Source organism: Xiphias gladius, chromosome 6 (genome assembly GCF_016859285.1).
Source record: "Xiphias gladius isolate SHS-SW01 ecotype Sanya breed wild chromosome 6, ASM1685928v1, whole genome shotgun sequence".
NCBI lineage: Eukaryota > Metazoa > Chordata > Actinopteri > Istiophoriformes > Xiphiidae > Xiphias > Xiphias gladius.
Genome location: NC_053405.1, coordinates 21,277,256 through 21,295,622, shown reverse-complemented (window position 1 = coordinate 21,295,622; position 18,367 = coordinate 21,277,256). Strand labels below are relative to the sequence as shown.

The window sequence follows — 18,367 nt, the reverse complement described above, 5'->3', positions numbered from 1 at the left end:
AAAGGTTTTAAGAAGCTGAACATAAAATTTTTAGATTTTTTTTACTTATACGAGGAGGCTTACTGGATCTGGATGGATAACCTGCTCTGCCTCACTCTGTATCTCTCATGCTTGGCTGACAGCAAAGAAGTAAACTTAAAGGAGAAACACAAAAGAAGAAACAGATGAGTGAGAGGAACTTCACTCTGATGCATCACCTTGATTAATTCACAGCACACACTCCTACAGCAGCACAAATGATGACAAAGGCAAAGCAAATATGGGAATGCTGAGCTGAGCCGAGACAAACTGGCATCAAACGTTTAGATTAACCCTTTGACAACAACAGGTGTGGATGGATGACACAAAAAAGAGCAGTTTGAGACACTTCTGAAAAGTGACTGAAGTGTAATGTGACGTGATGAAACTGAATTGAGACATGATGTGTTTTTCCATTTTCCTCTGGGAGTTTAGCATCTGATCTAAAGTAACTGTCATACACTGACAAGGAGATATGATGCTAACAATCAAATAATTCAATTACAACTGCTCATGATTCAAAGAAAATCAATTAAATCTGTTTCAGAATAACTCCATGTTGCTTTAAGTCAAGTACAATGTCTTACAAAGAGCAAACCAAAAGCAGCAGAATCAAGAAATAAACACTATTTGTAAAAAATAATGTGTGTTCAACAGACAAAAGGCTCAAGTCAACAACATATCTTCCTTGACTCGTATGATTTTAATACGGCAATTTCAGCAATGTTGTCCCTATTCACAGTTTGTACTAAACCACTTTTCTCTGAAGATTGTTGGGTGTGGATCTCAAAGGTTTTTTTTTTTTTTTTTTCAAAAACAGGCCAGCATAGCCCCATGTTTCAGGCCATTGTTGAGCTTGGAGGGAGAATAACTGGGTCACGTGGGAGGGTGAGTGAGAGACGGACAGCTTAAGACAAGAAAGTAAAACAGAGAACGGAAAGTAAAAAGAGTACAAAGGGATTTGTTATTGTCCCAGTGATGCCTGGCAGCACTTTGGCAGGCCTCAGAATTGACTATGATACAGGCTGACTCAGAGAGCCAGGGGTGGAGCTAAGGGCATGGCAGGAGGTTGCAGGGAGGGACAGGGGCTTGGGTAGAGAGTTTTGGGCTGTGAGGTTCTGATGTAGTGTTTAGGGAAATGTGGGCGACAGGGAGACAGGCAAACTGCAGTTGGTAGCAGAGGAGAAAAGGAAAGGGGATGTTTATTTTTTTGGTTCAGAAGTGCGCGTGGTGGTGACCCTGGCCCAGCTCTCCTCCATGGTGGCCTCCCTCTCTGTGGCCATGCCTCTTGTGCTTCCTGCGCTCCCTCCTGCCCTTGTGGTGGTGGCGCCGGTAACGGTGGGCTCGCCGGGCTGGCGGAGCAAACAGATTGTAAGGAAGACAAATTGAAACATAAGAAAGAGCAGACAATTTATTAAAGACATAAGTCAGACCTGGAAAAGGAAGAAAGGTGGGATCGAAAATGATGATGTAATAGGGAGATGATTAACTTACAAGAATCAGAGGCATTTAGACAGATACTGTAGCTGGAGGAAGGTTAAACCAGGTAAGATGTGAGAGAAAAAGGATCACAAAGCAGGAAGGTCAAAGCCACAACTTCTCTGTAGATAGTTTAACTGTTTCCACCACAGTGAGGGAATCTGTTTTATCGCATGTTTAGTCGACTGGGCGCCCTCAGCAAGAGCACACTGAGCTAGCTACCCACTCAACGTAAACTCGTTCCTAGGGTGTTCTGCCAAAAGAGGTTGTTCTGTCCCTTTCTGGATTTTGCCAACAAAGAAATGTCGTCTGCAGTGAATGATAACAACACTATAACTGGGCCATAAAAACAACTCTGTCCAAAGATACAGAGTCATAAGCAAAGGAATTTTTATCACTTTGAACAGAAGCTATATTATTTCATGTATTTCATCATTACTGTCACATTGTGAGCAGAGTGAAATGAAAATACAAGGCTTGGTTTGTTGAATGAATTTATATATATATATATATATATATATATATATATACACACACACCACTCCTTCATATCTCTGAAGAGAAAAAAAAATATGCTGAAAAGTTATGACATCTATTCTTTCTATTGTTCCATAGTAAGAGTGAGTCCTTTCAAATCATTTTGGGAAAAAACATTTATTTTAAGTTTAGTTTAAGGCTCGAAGGAGATAAGGTGTATGACAGTTGCATAATAAAATAATGTTATTGCAGATTTTAGATGCTACACTAAAATATGAGGCAGCTTCTGCAATGACTCTGTAATATCATCCTTTCACTCCATCTAAAAAACTCTCTGAGCAGATACAGGAATATTTGCTGCAGTGTTTTATTCCATGTGCTCAAAAGCTCTTATCCACATATGATATGTGGTATAAAAATCATATTTCATTTTTAGTTTTCAGCACAAAGCCTTTGTATTCCATTGATGGTCAACACATTGCAAAAAAAAAAAAAGTCTGAAAAAGTTTAAAAAATAAATATATAAATAAATAAAATCCCACCTCAAGCATGAAGCACTTCAAAGGAGACCCTACCACTTCTAAGTAAGCCCAGGGGATTTAATTCAGTCTGCAACCACTGTTATCTTTTTGCTTGCAATTATTAATAATGAGAGCAGGAATGGGAAGCCTGAATGCACATGGTGACAGCACCTCCCGAGGGCAGTTAATGTAGGAGGTTCGGTTTTGCGGACCTAAGGTGGTGTGCATGCTAAAAATAAGAAAAATGTAAATGTGAAAATGACCTAACAAATGGAAATACTGCTTTAAGCCTTGTTGTCTGCCATCCTGCTCTGTGAAAATCCTGTCTTGTAAAACTCACATTTTATGCAGATGATTTTAGGCCGGTCCCACTTGCCATTGGCACGACACTTAGCAGTGGGCACATGGCGTTGCAGGAAGCCGTCGGCACACTGGTAGCGAACTACGGAGTGGATGTCATAGTGGGAACGTTTCCGTCCAATCAGAAAAGCATTATCCACAGAGGGAGGGGCTCCGCAAAGCACTGTAGGGGCAGAGAAATACAGAATATTAATCAGGTTGTCTACTGCTGTTTATTTACATGTCCTCCCGTGATTATTATATTTTTAATAAAGGAAGTCCATACATGATAATGACTTTTTACCTGGATTCACCTTATCAGCGTGCTTCATTAATACATTTCAATGTCGCTAATGTTTTGTACATTCAGTGTGTATCCTGACTTTAAGGACACATATGCTGCAGGACAATATCTAGGCTAAAACTTATCTTAGAAAACCAGTCACAGTGCACACATCAAAATGTGGATTTAATGTCTGCAGGACAACCCATCTGTCCAAGTCTGCGAGTGAGTGGGCAGCTGTCAAAGTAACACACTGTTTTAGACACTTTAAGAGTTGAGGCAGAATCGGAAAAATGTTTACACAAGCTGAGATGGAGAGAAGACTGACACAACGGACAAGCCTCAGGGCAGCACTTCAGACACTTGGCAGATTTTTTTTACCTCCCCTGTAAGGGGGAGGTAAAAAAAAATACCTCCCCCTGAAATTTCCTCGTTGAAGAAGATGGACTGCATGTTACTTTTCATGTATATTTCCTCTAGTCTCTGTATTTAATTTGATCGGTTTTTCAGTTTTTCTTTTCTTTCCTGTCGAAGGTCTGTCCATACATGTTGTTATGGTTTCTGAATAAATTATGCTAACCTGAACCTTGATAGCCTTGCAAGCATCAAGGCACTCTAGGTTTTTTTTTTAAGTGTTACAAAATTATTTAGAATCACAAACCCTTTATTTCACAGCAGACATTTTGACTTGTCATAGCAGGAAAAGAAAAGGAGAATTGATAATGATGATGGTTGCTTTGTTCTAGCAATTATCGCAATGCAACGCAGCTACTAATTTAGTTATTAGCTACACTTGTGTTTGACAGGTTAAAATGTCTGATGTGAGAGAGGTTTATTAAACTTTAGTTTCAATCCACATTTTTATGCTTCTGGTCATGTGCAATTAGCAGCAACCAAAATGAGCGATTCTTTATGAGAAAATATTCACATTGATTAACACACCAAACTATCCACTATGATTTTAATAGTTAGGACGTCCAATGTAAAGGTAGCCTCTGATTACGATTACACGTTTCCATCACCATACCCAACTATCAATTCTGACTTGTACAAGGGTTAAAAGTTGTGGAATCTTGTTTGAATGGGAAAAACGTTCATGCTGCCCCTCTCAAAGGTACCTATTTTGCCAAAAACTACCATTGATTCCATTCCTGAATGTGATTTTCACACTTCAGTGCTAAATGCAGTTGGCATCAGAAAATGTTTACAGTCCCTCTTAATTTCCTTGTCCTTGTCCTATTACCTCTCTGATGAAAGGTTTAATGCCACATTTACAGTTTAATGTGTTGTGGAAGGAAGGGGCAATGAGAACTTCCCTCCTCACTAGGGACGACGCCTAACTCGACACAAATGGAGGGCTAAAAGGTAGTTTTCCATTAGCCCTCACCTATGAACACCGATGAATGATTTCTCACGTTGGGGGCAAACAAGGTCTGAGTGTACTGAAGCAGGGATTAAAGAAAATGCCACTAAACTCAGAAAAAACTAATGGAGCCGTGATTTTTTTTGACGCTTTAAGTCAGAAAAAGTGCTACTGAGGCTAAGCCAGATATTTCCCTCAGGAGTTCATGGAGACAAAAATGGAGCTAAAAGGGGGGGGGATTATTGGACTCGCATTCATTGGGCGGCCATAAAAACGACTGCAGATTGAATGCTAACGTTCCTCTCTGTCTGATGGTTCTGTAAATAGGCAATTTTTGCTAAACATTTGCCATATGAACTGTATATGATAATATCAGTATTGTCTTTGCAGCCTGTCACGCTGACCCCAAGTGGCAAAGTAGAAATCAGGTGATACTGCTTTTAAGAGCCATCATCCACTGTTAATACCTGACCAGATATTGCTGGAGTAGGTAAGACGGCTAATTGAGTGGTGGCAAAGCTGAGACCCACTAGCATTAGCCACACACACACACACACACACACACACACACACACACACACACACACACACACACACACACACACACACAGCGTGAGACTTACACAAATATTAAGAAAAGACACTCATCAAAAGTGTCTGGACAACAACTTTGATGAACAAAACAAGGGAGAAGTAAAGAAAATAAAATGGAAGGATTGAGCGGTTGGTGTGAGTTGGAGATATAGATACCAAAGTAGAGAAAAGAAGAGAGGAAGCTTAAAAGAAGAGATGATCCAACTGTCCAGAAGCAAAAAAAAAGAAAAGAAAAAGGATCTAAATCTATAGTAAGGAATCTACTTTGTATGTCACTTTGAGTAATAACATAGGTGCTATAATTTCTAGCAGCTAATTTAGTTTTATTTGAAGCTACGGGATGTTACTCCTCCATGCAGGTTACATACTCTATGCACGCTCTAGCTGTATACTTGAAAACAACATGTTTGGAGAAGTATTTTCTTTCTCTGTGTGCCTGTGTCTGTGTGGCAGGGGGTAGTTACTGTGAGTTAAAAGCACAGGGAGAGCTGCAGACAGTTAGATGTTGGTTCCTCTCAGCACTTTTCCATGGACTCAAAGTATCCACACACCTACTTGGCAATCACGTTAGACACACTACTCACAGAAACACTACTGGGAGTGCGTCTCACATGGACAGAGTAGGTGCAGACAAATGTTGTCTTGTTTATTAAATAAAAACAAACTGCAGCAGTTGTGTGCGTGTGTGTGTGTGTGTGTGTGTGTGTTTGCTAAAGTGCCAGTGACCGCTGCTCAGACCGACGGACAGATAGGAAGGCAGACAATGGTGGTGTTTTAGACTATTTTATACCATGCAGTGCAGAAATACTACATGGCTTAAAAAGCAGCTACAAACCACAGTGTGTCCATACCTTCGCTTGTATTTTTCATTTTACTGGTCATTTTTTACTTTATCATGTGCTGTACATCCCCACAGCACATTAACTAACAAGTGGCATCACTCAAAAAAGCAGTAAACAAAGAGAATTAAATACTATTAATATAAAGAAAATGAATACAGACAAAGACAATATCAGATGTAAGATTTCTTCGAACCTTATTTGAATCAAAGCAAACCATCAGGACTTTTTCACAGCAGACAATTGAAATTGTCATTGCTGTTTCTCCTTGCTACCAATCTTTATGCTAAGCTAAGCTAACTGTCGCCGGCTACAGCAACATACCTTACGCACAGACAAGTTAAAAATTCCATCAGTGCAATGAATAAAAATTTCAGCCGAAAAAGATGTACAGTTTGTCCGTCAGCTGCTGAGCTGTGCCCCTGCACTCACCTCCCTGTGGAGAATGTAACTCTCTGCAGCAGCAATGTCTACAACATGATAATGTTATGTGGGCATTATGTGGTTGCTCAAGAGGGCCTCCATCTTCTCCTCACCTTCCCTCGACTCTCTGACTGGCCAGATTCATAATCAGCACTAACAGACTAATCAAAATAAGGATTATTATTATTATTATACAGGAAATATGTGTGGTTTTTCAGCACAAACATACATATACCCTCCTTCCCTTGTGTCCCGAGTCCCTTTTTGAGTAGCTTGTGTAGTACACTAACACACAGCTCTATGTGCACACACACAACTCCAAACATGTGCCCTAGCTGGCTGGGTAAGTCATACAGAAAATAGCTCTTCCCCTTTGTGTAGAAAATACACTTCGGAAATGGCAGGGTTATGTGTATCCCACAATGATTATGTTACACACCAATGGACACATCAACTGCTAAAGGCATTGACAACAGCCTATCATTTCCCAAAGCACTCTGAGAGCGCACTGAAAATGTCATGCAAAATTAGATTTCCTTTCTCTGTACATAATAATCCATCAAAATCGTGGAATAATTTCGTAATACTTACGTGTCCTGTGGTTGGTAAATTCCCTCCCATCCATGCTGGAAGAGCTCAGAGGCAGACCACTACATGATTCTCTGCTCACTATAATCCAAATGTAAATGTAAAACTCAATCCGTGCTGCTGTTTTCTATTTAATCTAACTTGTTCCTCACCTTCCTTACACAATGTTCATCCAGCAATCAGATACTCCCTCCGAATGTTGAAACACCTGTATTTAATCCTACAAAATGTTTTGCTCATCTATATGAAAGTCATTCCAGGTCATAAAGTTCACTATATATATTCTTATTGGGGAAAATTCTGTAGTCTGATTGGCCTGTAGGCCAAGTTTTAATGATGTGAAAATATTACTACAACAGAAGATAAAACCACAGCAACACAGTGCCTCACTTGGAGGAAACCTGTCAACTTTTTTTTTTTTACAACTTTACACAGATATTTATATGGCTAGGTAGCTCAATCAAAAGATTTTTTGGCAGTTTCAAAAAAAAAAAAAAAAGGTAGAAAATCAGGGTTGAGGCCAAATCAGCAGGTTTAACAGGATTCAAAATGTGTTTGATTGATGATTGGATGCTGTTGTGAGTGGTCTGTACAAATAGCATGCATGATGAGTCTGGATCTCTTTCCTTGAGATCTGGCCAACATCTCATCACATGCGAGTCTCATCCCTTTTCAGTATTATGAAAAAAATATCATAACCATCTGCACGTCAGGTCACCGTGACTGGCCCCAGTATGACTGATTAAGGTGTCCACATGCTGCTGCTATCCCCTCATCAGTCCCAGGGGCCACTGATGAGCAGACCAAAGAGATCCCATGAGCTGTGAGCATTAGAAATCAGGCGGAGAATACGCAGCATGGAGCTGACAAACTCCACTGATAAGACAAGACATTACATGGGGTTAGTTAGAGTGAAAAAGAAGCTGATGGGGAAGCGGGGGGTGCAAAGATGCTGGTAATTGTAACCGACTGATTAAGGTCAGAGATGGGCAGGATGCTGGGGACTTGCGACAGTGCGCATCAGGGGTGGTGCAACACCTTGCTTGTGAGGGAAATACCTTTCCTGTCATACAAGAATAGAACAGGATGTTTCAGGAGACGTGCTTGTCACCCGAGGCTTTAGAAGTACGTTCTCTACACTTGCGGCCCCTGATGACAAACTATATGGTTACATTCAGGCTCATCCAATATTTAGGGATGAAGACGGATGATAAAGGAAGCTATTCTATTTAGTTCTAAAAAGGAATTTAGATTAAACACACTCAGTAGGGGCAACCCCGTAGTTTAGGGATTAAGATGCCGACCATGAACTGCAATGTTCCTAGTTCAAGTGTGGTCGAGGATCTTTAAATTCTCGATCTTAAAATTACCCCAAAATATATACTTTAAACCTACCCAGCAAAGATATAAATTAGCTGATTATTAGCTGACTAATATCCACCGTCAACCTCCATGTCCAGATCGAGGTGGCAGTTTTTGGATAATCCCATATTTATCAGAATCCTTCAAGTGCTAAAGAGTCCGTTTAGGAGTAAAACAAGCTCCTTGTTTAAAATCGACAAATAAGACATATTTATCAAGCAACAACAACCTGGTTGATGTTACATAACGTGCAGGTGATGTTGGAGAAACTGACATTTATGTTAGCTCTATATAATCAACTAAATTCACATTGCCTCCAAAACATATACTGTACATAAATTAACATATTATCCAGTATTTTTTTAACTCCTTCCCACTCAGGATAAAGACATAATGGTTATTTCATTGACAAACACTAAATAGGGATATACAAGCTAAACTGACACAGCACATTAACTGACAAATGTTTAATGTTAAAATTAAGTTAATTCCTACTCTGTTTTTACCCACTACTCACTAATGTTGCAATTATAATGTTAGTTACAAATGTTTCTAGAAAAGACTAAGATAAAGTTACATTTGTTTAGTAATACTTGAACATTTTACTCTTTGTGTTGCTTTCTTGGATATTTATTTCACTTATAGCAGATTTTTTACGCAGAAGATACTGTTACCCTCTCATTCTGAGCGAAATGAAGTTTAAATAAGTTTGACTTTAACATTCATTTTATTTGTGTGAACTCATATCAATTAAATTATAAAATAAAGAAAAGTCCAATATATTCATGATTTGTAAATATATAAATAGGGAGGTAATAACAGGAAACTGGCTGAAATGGAAACAAAGGAAACCATAATCCACAGCACACTGGTTCATATAGTTTGATGCTGCTTGATCATTAAAACCCTTGAGTATACTGAACATTATAAATACACCGGGAATCTAAAGTAGGAAAATAAAGGTGTGCTTAAGCCTTCATTCTCATCAAGTCACTGTTATAAGTTGTGGTTCTGGCTGTGTGTGTATGCGTGTGTTTTATCCCCTTATTGCTAAGTGAAATACCTCACACTAGCAAGTTAATTTGGGCAGAAGCCATTCACCCCACGGATGTGTTCAGCTCAACCTGCCCTTTGTGAGATTATGCGACCTGATAACATTGTTAGTATTCATTAGATGCAGCACGGTAGTTATGACAGTAGTCATACGGTGCTATTATAGTTTGTTATTGAAATAATAATAGTAATAATAATGATGATACACTATTTCTTCTGCGCTTCATCAGTGTAAAATTCTTATTGTACATTATTTGAATTTTGTAAACAGTGACAGTACTTCAATAACAGGTTTTGAAATTGAGCTGTCTCAGGATAACCTTGTGCTTTCCTGCGTTTGTGTAGGAGTTAGTGAGAGAAAAGCCATGTATGTGCATGACTTAGCATGTGTGGGTGCAGAAGAGATGCAATAACCCCATTCTGCACAGTCTCTTCGTCACGCCTCGCCTGCGTTTCAAAAGTCAGTGAGATATCGGAAGATTAAAACGTAATTTTTTGATCATCCTGTGCACATTTTGCACAAAACATTTTCGTCTAATTTTATTTCCGTGTCAAAATGTGCCACATGCAGAGAGAAGTGGTCAAAGTCAGACAAAATGTGAAAAATAAAAGTAGTCATTGACCAGCAGAATGACCTGTGTCAGTGTTAAATGATGATATGTTTGATTATTTAATCATTATTACTTGTGAATTAACACATAAGCAGCATTTTAATGATGTAGCTAGTTAAGGCAGAGATAGTTCTAACTACTTGATATACTGCTGGGTAGTTTAATCTATAGCACTGTATTATATTTTACAATATATTACAAATCAAAAAATACATTATTAATTATTACTATTGATCTAAGCATCTAAGCATTATTTTAATGTTATAGTGAGTTGATGTATGAATAATAAACTACTTTATATACTGTTGGGTAGTTTCATCTATAATCATATTTTACAATATTTTACAGGAAAAAGTAGAGTAACATCCTATCAAATATCCAAATCTTTTTTTAATCTTTTATTTAGGTCAAATATTTCAATTTTAGCCGTGTGATAAATATAGGCCCTGAACTGCGGCTAAAACACAAAGCTTGTGCTCTTCTAAGCTCTAGGGAAAGTTTGGGGGATGCAGTCACGAGTGGCTTCTTGTGTCCCGGTATTTCTTTAAACCAGCCTCTCACAAAAGCCTGCTCATCTCCGCTTAGCTATTAATACGTCTGTCTTTTTGCCATTGGTCATAAGTCTGACCTGTATGCAAATGTGTGGCAAAAATAAGCTCTAACAGGCTCTCAGAGGAGCATGTAGCGGCGTAACTCCTGTGCCAACAAGGGGCAGCTGCAACAGGCGACATGAAGCAGAGGTAGCAGCGTATATAAGAACTTAACCAACCAGTAAGTTTGCTAATCTCGTTTTTCTGAGTTTAAATTTCCTGGACATAAAGTGGAACATACTCTCTACCTCTAATTCACCTTACTAAAACAGAACATTTGGCAGAGGAAACGGAGCCTCATATGAGAAGTACGTGGAGAACTTTTTAAAGTCGAGCTGGAGGATGATGAGGGGTGGAAGGAGGAGTGCTGGAGAGCAGTAATTATTGTCAATCTGAAGTATGTGATTGAGGAAGCTTAGTGCTGATCTCTTCCAACGCACAGATCCGGCAACATTTGTGAGCTGCTTTACATAAAAAATCACAGTCTCAGGAACATTTGATGACCTTTCTATCTTGTGATTCACCTTTAAAGAAATTATAGGATTCCAGACTAACAAACTGACAGCAGAGCAAGGTGTTTTTCTCATTTGCCCTTTTTCCTCTACTCCCTCCGCCTCATTCTGTCCAATTCCTCACTGTCACACTCTTTAAATTTCATGTCTCTCACTCCCCGCAGCTTTTTTCTCTTTTTCAGTGTTCCTCTGAAAAAGAGGAACACTTAGTGCTACTCTCTGCCTCCTTTTCTCTCTGTCAGTCATCTTGATCACCTGTTGAAATGGCGGCATTCTCGATGCCACTCTCTCTCCTCCTCTCCTCTCCCTCTGTCCACCTCGCTGTTCTCACCTGTTCCCTTCTTGCAGACATAGGGCAGATTGTAGTTGCAGGGCACGTCGTTCCATTTGCCATTCTCATGAGAAATCATAACCACACAGTCCTCTCCTCCAGCGAAGAAGTTGTCTGGCTGGTTTTCACGCCAGTTCTCATATTGCTGCACGCACACACACACACACACACAAAACACACACACAAACACAAACACACACACACACACACACACACACACACACACACACACACACACACACACACACACACACACACACACACACAGACAGTTAGACAAATATATTCAAGAAACCGTTATTACTCTTTCTTTTTTAAACTGCAATTAAACATTATTTTCTTGAAACCAGACAGTAATTAGTGATCTTACAAGTTTACATTTTTCACAATAATCAATTCTGTGCGGAGCATTATTTATTTTTCTTCCCTAATTTTCTCTTTTGTTTTCCTCTTCTGACTTTGTTATCTTTGTGTTGTATGTAATAATAGAAAATGAAAATACAACTTGTCTCTGTTTTTTTTTAATTATTATAGTTTCTCAAGGGCCTTAAATTCCGCAGGGATCAACGGACGAAACAGCCACAGCCGGTTCCTCACCAGGTCCATCTTGTCGGTCCACTGAAAGTCGTCCTCCACTGTACGATCATTTAACCCGATCCAGGTGTTATCATGGCTCAGACCTGAGGAAGAGGTAATGCACAGGGAGAAATTATTACAGACTTACACAGAAAGGAAGGCACATACAGTACACACACTCACACAAAAACAGACATAAGGTAGTCTAAATTATACCACCTGAGAATGTAATACAGTCTAATACAAGAATAGATTGTACAGGATTGTTTCTATAATCTAGAAATTTTGTTTACATCACAATTAACAGCTTTTAGGCACAGTCTCAAGATTGCAGAAGTACCTTTTACAGAGTGATGTATCCAGAAAATTTGCAAAAGAAAAGGACAGTTGATGCGCATTTCAATCCACTACATTAATATTTGGAGCTGAGCACATAAATAGTTGGTGGTGCAAATTCTCCAGTCGGTTGCCATTAAAACTATTGCTGAAGAAGAAGAGGGCGTAACATGATGACATAATTAAAAGAGCACCAGTCAAACCTCCATGAGGAAAATGTGATAGAAAAATGAAATCTGTTCGTTTCATGTATTAATTTGAGGAAGGTTACAGTCTCCTTATTGCTCCACACAGATCGGATGTTTGCGTCTGCTGCTGTTTTTTCCTCTTTTAGTGAAGTGAAATCTTGAGTGACGAATAAGTCACATGCTTCGTGAGCGTCACGATTAATCCACTTACTCTGTTTCCATTGCATTTTGTCACATTTTGGTTTTATTCATACAGCACAAAAGAAAGCAGGGGTTAAATGTGCTAATACACATCCAATAAGAACAATCACAAAGTAGAACGGGTTATGCAATCGAGGTTAGGGTTAAAATCAGGGTCAAAAAACAGAGGCTAGGATATCCTGATTTTTAGTCCCTAGTATGGGTCTTCAAAAATGCTGGATCTTAAACTTCCCAAAATACAACCAACAGAATTTTCATTGGTTCAGTAGTACTCACAATGAGTTGTAAACTGACCTTCAGGGATAAAATTGGTAGAGTGCTCATTAAAATTACATGTTGTACTTTAGGTTATTCAACGCTCAGCCCAAGAGCTGAACGGCAGCAGACACAGCTCTGAGATCTTCCCTCCTTGGCCTGAACTGAGACACGAGCAATAACAGGGATATACCGTCTCGGTCTTTGATGCCCTGGTGATGAGATTTTTGTTTGTGCGTGAAAGGAAATTTCACTAATGGCGTTTTGGGTTAATCTCATCTGTGTGTGTGGGGGCGTCTGTGTGTGTGGTCGTACAGGCGCGTGCATGTGGATGCGCATATGTAATGGAATTTCAATCATGGTGTATCTGATTAACATCATTACCAGGCCCATTAATCTTCCTAATGGCTCTGATCCCCTTATTGCAGGGGTGGAGACGTCCATTTTCAAGGCGATTAAACACACTTTTTGGTAACTGTGTGCGTGTAAAAGAAAGATGGGCGCTAGATGGATGGCCCTGTCCTGGCATCTGTCCGAAACAGAGGGTAGAGCCAATATTACAGTTGCCTGCTGCTGGTGATGTAGTCTTATTACAACACAAGTGGCTGTGGAGTGCTGCCAGGGGATGAGAAGCTAAGATTGAGGAGATGAAGGTTTATGAGGCACCAAAGAAAGACTGTGTGGATATTAACATAGTAATGCTGCCTGGCACAGATAAACTGCTCTCTGTGGCCAAATATTTAAGTCTGTGAAGAGCACCCAAAAAGCTTGCATTAAAACCTAAGCATTGCAATGTTTCCATCTTCGCTCCTGTGCCAGAAATTCAAATAAGATTTGCAAATAATTCAGGACAACATGAAATACCAGCTGGGTTGGCTTTGCTACAAAGGGCAACACAATCAATAGCAGATGGTTCAGACAACCAGAGCAAGCTATTTGATGAATACTATTATCAAATATTGTGAATAAATGTAATTTTAAAATTATTTGACAGGAAAACCTCCTCCACCCAATACTTACGTTTTTTAAAACAATGGAATCTTGCTATGAGTCAACTTTTGTAAATGTAAACAGATAAATTTTCCGAAGGCATGAGACATCTTTTTCACACAAATCAACAAGTATTATAATTAAATGAAGTGCAATTTTTATCTTCAAGCTGGTCTTATTTCATCCAGTTTCAACAAACTGATACTTGTATTCCTTCACTGGACACAAATGAAGTTACCGCACCCACTGAAAGGATTTTTCACTGGTTTCACAACAAATCACATTCGAAGAAAGAATATGATAGTTTATTAAATGTTGTGTCACAGACACTAACATTAGAGCCTGTAGCAGCGTTTCATTGCAACAATTGGTGATACACATTTATTTGGCTGAACAGGCTCAGCTCCTGAGGGAGTTCTTCAGAGGGGACTGCAATAAACCCCGTCAAGGGCCATTCAGAGCTGAACCAGACAGACATTTATCACTGAGTTATGGAATACACATAAGACGAGAGGTGCCATCACCAAGTATAGTCATGATAAAGTAGAGGAGCAGACATAAATCAACAGCCAGTAAAAGCAGTGTGTCACAGATTGGAGGCAGACAGCAGAGTGAGAGGTGGTTAGATTATAAAGACCAAATCACTGACATTATTTAAATTAATTGGTGTCTTGTTTAAACGTGATTGGTGGCTGTGAGAGCCAGCAGATATTTCACGAGTTATAAAGCTGTGAAGTAGGAAGCGCAGCTAGTTTTATAGGTTTTTTTTTAATCACATTAAATTTTCTTTTGAAACTTTTCTTTCAAAACTTAGATCCTCAGCTTTCCTTAACATAGAGACATAGAAGACTTCTTGGTAATTTAACCATACTATGGCTAACTTTTGAGAAATTACACTTTTTGTGTCAGTTTAGCAAGACGAATGGCTCTAAATACAACTATACACAGCTATGCCTCAGCTGCTGTTGCTGTGGAGAAAAAGATCATTAGAGAAGTGAATCAGGGCTGTAGCAAATTTAAACACCTTATTATTGCAAAAAGAAACAAAAAACAGCACCATAGTTGCTCAGTTCATCTTACATTCACCCAGAACCTCTCAGTGAACTAATCTGAACTGTAAAATGTATCATCAGGTTTCAAAGAATAATCATTAGCTTCAGCTCGTCTTGCGTGGCTTTAGCGATGCACGAAACAGAATTTTAAGATTGGTGATTGGATTTTTACTTTCAGAAATAGCTGACTTCTCTTCTTAAGTTTTTATTTGCACTGCATTGTTACAGTGATGTTTTTATTAAAAAAAAAATAAAAGAAATTTTCCAACTCAATTGCTAATATGGGGCTAGCATAGTTTTTTTTTTAGCTATGCTAGCAGCATGGCTCTATGGATTGCCATATCGACTGCTGGTGGGTTCGTCCGCCGCTTTGGCCCAGGCTGAAACATCTCAACAAGTATGGGATGGACTGCCATGAAATCTGGCACAGACATTCATGTCCCGCTCAGGACGAATTCTAATAACTTTGCTAATGTCTTTACGCTTCATTTAGAGCTGTTATCAGTTCAAAATTTCAATTCCAGTACTTTTCCAAAATCTTGGCTTATGAAAAACTACTCGAAAACTGCTGACATTCTCATCAGCCTCAGCTGTACTCTGTGTTTACTGCTAATTAGCAAATTTTAGCATATAACACATTCAATTAAGATGGTGAACATTACACCCGCTTCACATTAACATGCTAGCATTGTCATTGTGATTATGTTGCTATGCTAGCTTTAGCATTATCTCAAAGCACCGCTGTGTCTACATAAAGCATCACACAGCCACAAAGCATGGCTGAGTGTCTTAGTCCTGTAAACTCATGATTCAACCAGGAGACTTTTTAAGGCCATAAGACGCTGGAAATGCTCCCACTAGCAGTCACCTAACACTACAGATAATGAATAGGACTTTTACTTATGGAAGCCTCCATGCCCAATCCTATCTGCTTATGTACGATTTCCTGCTGTCTAATCAGATAAGAACAGACACATACACAGGCTACACTGTCTGTGCCAATTTTGTCCTCGTCCTCGCATTTTCCTCAACCTAAACCCACCTCTGATGAAGTTCTGCTCAGCCAGGCTGTGGATGCTGGCCAGGTGGGCGCTGTGCTCCCTGCAGTCCTTCTCGGCGTCCTCCCAGGTATGTCTGCGGCTGAAGTACCTGTAACAGTGGCCGTGGAACTTCCGCCATGTGTGCTCGCAGCCCTCTGTGTCTGCAGGTGTGTGTTTTTTTTTTTTTGGGAGGGGGGAGGGGGGGGAGAAAAGAGGGGTTTAATTGAAAGAGTAGATTGAAAACTACAGTGATTAGTCGATGGAAAATCGATGTGGGAAGAGAAATGTATACTAGTGTTGCACAGGAAAGGAGTAGGGGGCTTTTGGACTAACGAGGAATACCACCGTTATATTTTACTATTTCTTTTTGTACCCAGACACAGAAAATTCCTCCTTGTGTCCTGCAGCCCACACATTCCCCCTCTGCCCCTCTCCTTCTTACTTTTCTTTCTATCGTACCCTCTTGCCTAAAGTGCCCTTTGCGAAACTCCTCTCTGTCTCCATCCCTCCCTTCACCCTCTCTCTGTGCCTTCTTCTCTTTGATTTGACTTGGACTTTTAATCCACAGCGGAGGCAAGCCAAGGCTTAGACCAGCCAAAGGGCGTTTTAATCTATTCAAATGACAACAGTCCTTAGAAATTGCTTCCAGTGTGCAGCGCTCGCTTGGTAATTAAGCCCTGTCACAGTCCTGTCAGCGCATTGACTCTCCCTCCACTCATCCATCCATCCCTTCCTCCTTCTCTCCCTTCATCTTTCTCATCTATCCCCCCCTTATCTCTCAGGGGGTTAGCTGTGTGGCTGTGAGCTGTACATCTCAAATGTGATGTGTGTGTGTGTGGCATTCCATTTCATGAAGGATTGTCTATGTGTGTAAATCTGAATGTGTGCAAATGTATGTATAGTCGGTGTGGTTGAGGCTCGATATGTCAGCCAAGCCACCTCCAGTTTCCCCTCATCCTCACCCCCTCTTTCGCTCCACTCCCTCCCTAAAGTCCTGGGATCAGGGAAAAGGCCTCAGCTTTCCCTCCAACAAATGTGAAGCGACACCAGTAAATTGGGCAGTGCAAATTGGGCCGTATGGGGCCCTGCTTAGTATGCAGAGAGATACAGTTTGGCCGTGGAAAGAAGAGGAAGAGGAAGAGGAGAGGAGAGGAGAGGAGTGGAGAGGAGAGGAGAGGAGGAGGAAAGGAGAAGAGTCCATTATGAAAGCCCTTTTACACTGTAATATGAAATAAGGGCCTAGAAACCTTCATCCTGCATTGAGAGAGGAATGGCTTTTCACACTGTTAAGTTCCCCTCCATTTACAGTGTTGTTCAGGGCCATTTGAGTCACAATGCTGTGAAGTGCAGTGACATATTTTCACAAAATGCAATACACTGGGTCACAGTAAGACAGGTGAAGCTACATTTTGTCTCTTAGAATGAGGTTTGGCAAAGGTCACTACTTTGAATCAATATATTTGGTAATTTAACAGATATTTATATGTTTTATCTCTTGCAGCTCAATCCATTAGCTGGCTCAGAAGCTGTACACAAGCACTTTGAATGCCCCCAGTGAGTGTAAAAGTGACACATACTGACATTGAGAAATGATGATGAGCAGTGTGTGAGAAAACTGTTCAATGTACAAAGCATCACAATGTGTCCAACATGTTACCATACAGTATCCTTGTATCTTGTACTTAGAAGGTAATTTTTGTCTCATATAGCCCTGTCATGTCAACAATCAGACAGAGGCACGTGTAACCATTTCAACATTCACAGAGAGAGAGAGAGAGAGAGAGAGAAATGAAGAATGAAGAGAGTAATGTTTGCATGGAGGCAAGTGTCTGTCCAGCTTTATTACCCTTTTATGCTCTGGTGCAATTTAGCACTGTTTGCAATTCATCATTCTCCCACGGGCCTGTTCGACATGCATTCATTCAGTCCCATAGAGTGGCCCTGATGCAGATGCAGTTCTACATAGAGAAGAGGCCTATTCCCACTGCTACAGTGAGTCACAGCTACAGTTGAATATTGAATCCCAATATCAAATAGTGTCCAGTTTTGTAGTATTTTATATAGCCACAGGTTTTGTATGGCTGCTTGAGTTCAGCAAAAAGAAGAGCGACTGAGGAAGGAAATATTCACGCACACACAAGACGTGGAGCTTGATACAAATAATTATTAGCATTTCTTTACATATAAAATGAGGTTTATCACACCAGAAACATTTTGAGAACATAATAAATCTATGTCAGGCACATGAAAATATGACAAAACTGACATTAAAATACATTCCTCTCCTTCATCTGAATTTACAGTGTACTTATGGACTTTATTAGACCAAGATCTGTCACACACTCA

The 18,367-nt window shown here is 39.9% G+C and overlaps 1 protein-coding gene across 1 annotated transcript in view; it reads right to left on the bottom strand.

Annotated features, from left to right (window-relative positions):
* Positions 1 to 710: 710 nt before the first annotated feature.
* ncanb (neurocan b) overlaps positions 711 to 18,367 on the bottom strand; it is a 103,558-nt gene continuing 85,901 nt past the window's right edge. The window contains exons 11-15 of the mRNA XM_040127848.1: positions 16,024 to 16,182; positions 11,981 to 12,063; positions 11,384 to 11,528; positions 2,836 to 3,018; positions 711 to 1,370 (exon numbers count right to left, since the gene is read on the bottom strand). Of these exons, the coding sequence (XP_039983782.1) occupies positions 1,234 to 1,370; positions 2,836 to 3,018; positions 11,384 to 11,528; positions 11,981 to 12,063; positions 16,024 to 16,182 (707 nt within the window). The 3' untranslated portion in view covers positions 711 to 1,233. The remainder of the gene's footprint in view (positions 1,371 to 2,835; positions 3,019 to 11,383; positions 11,529 to 11,980; positions 12,064 to 16,023; positions 16,183 to 18,367) is intronic.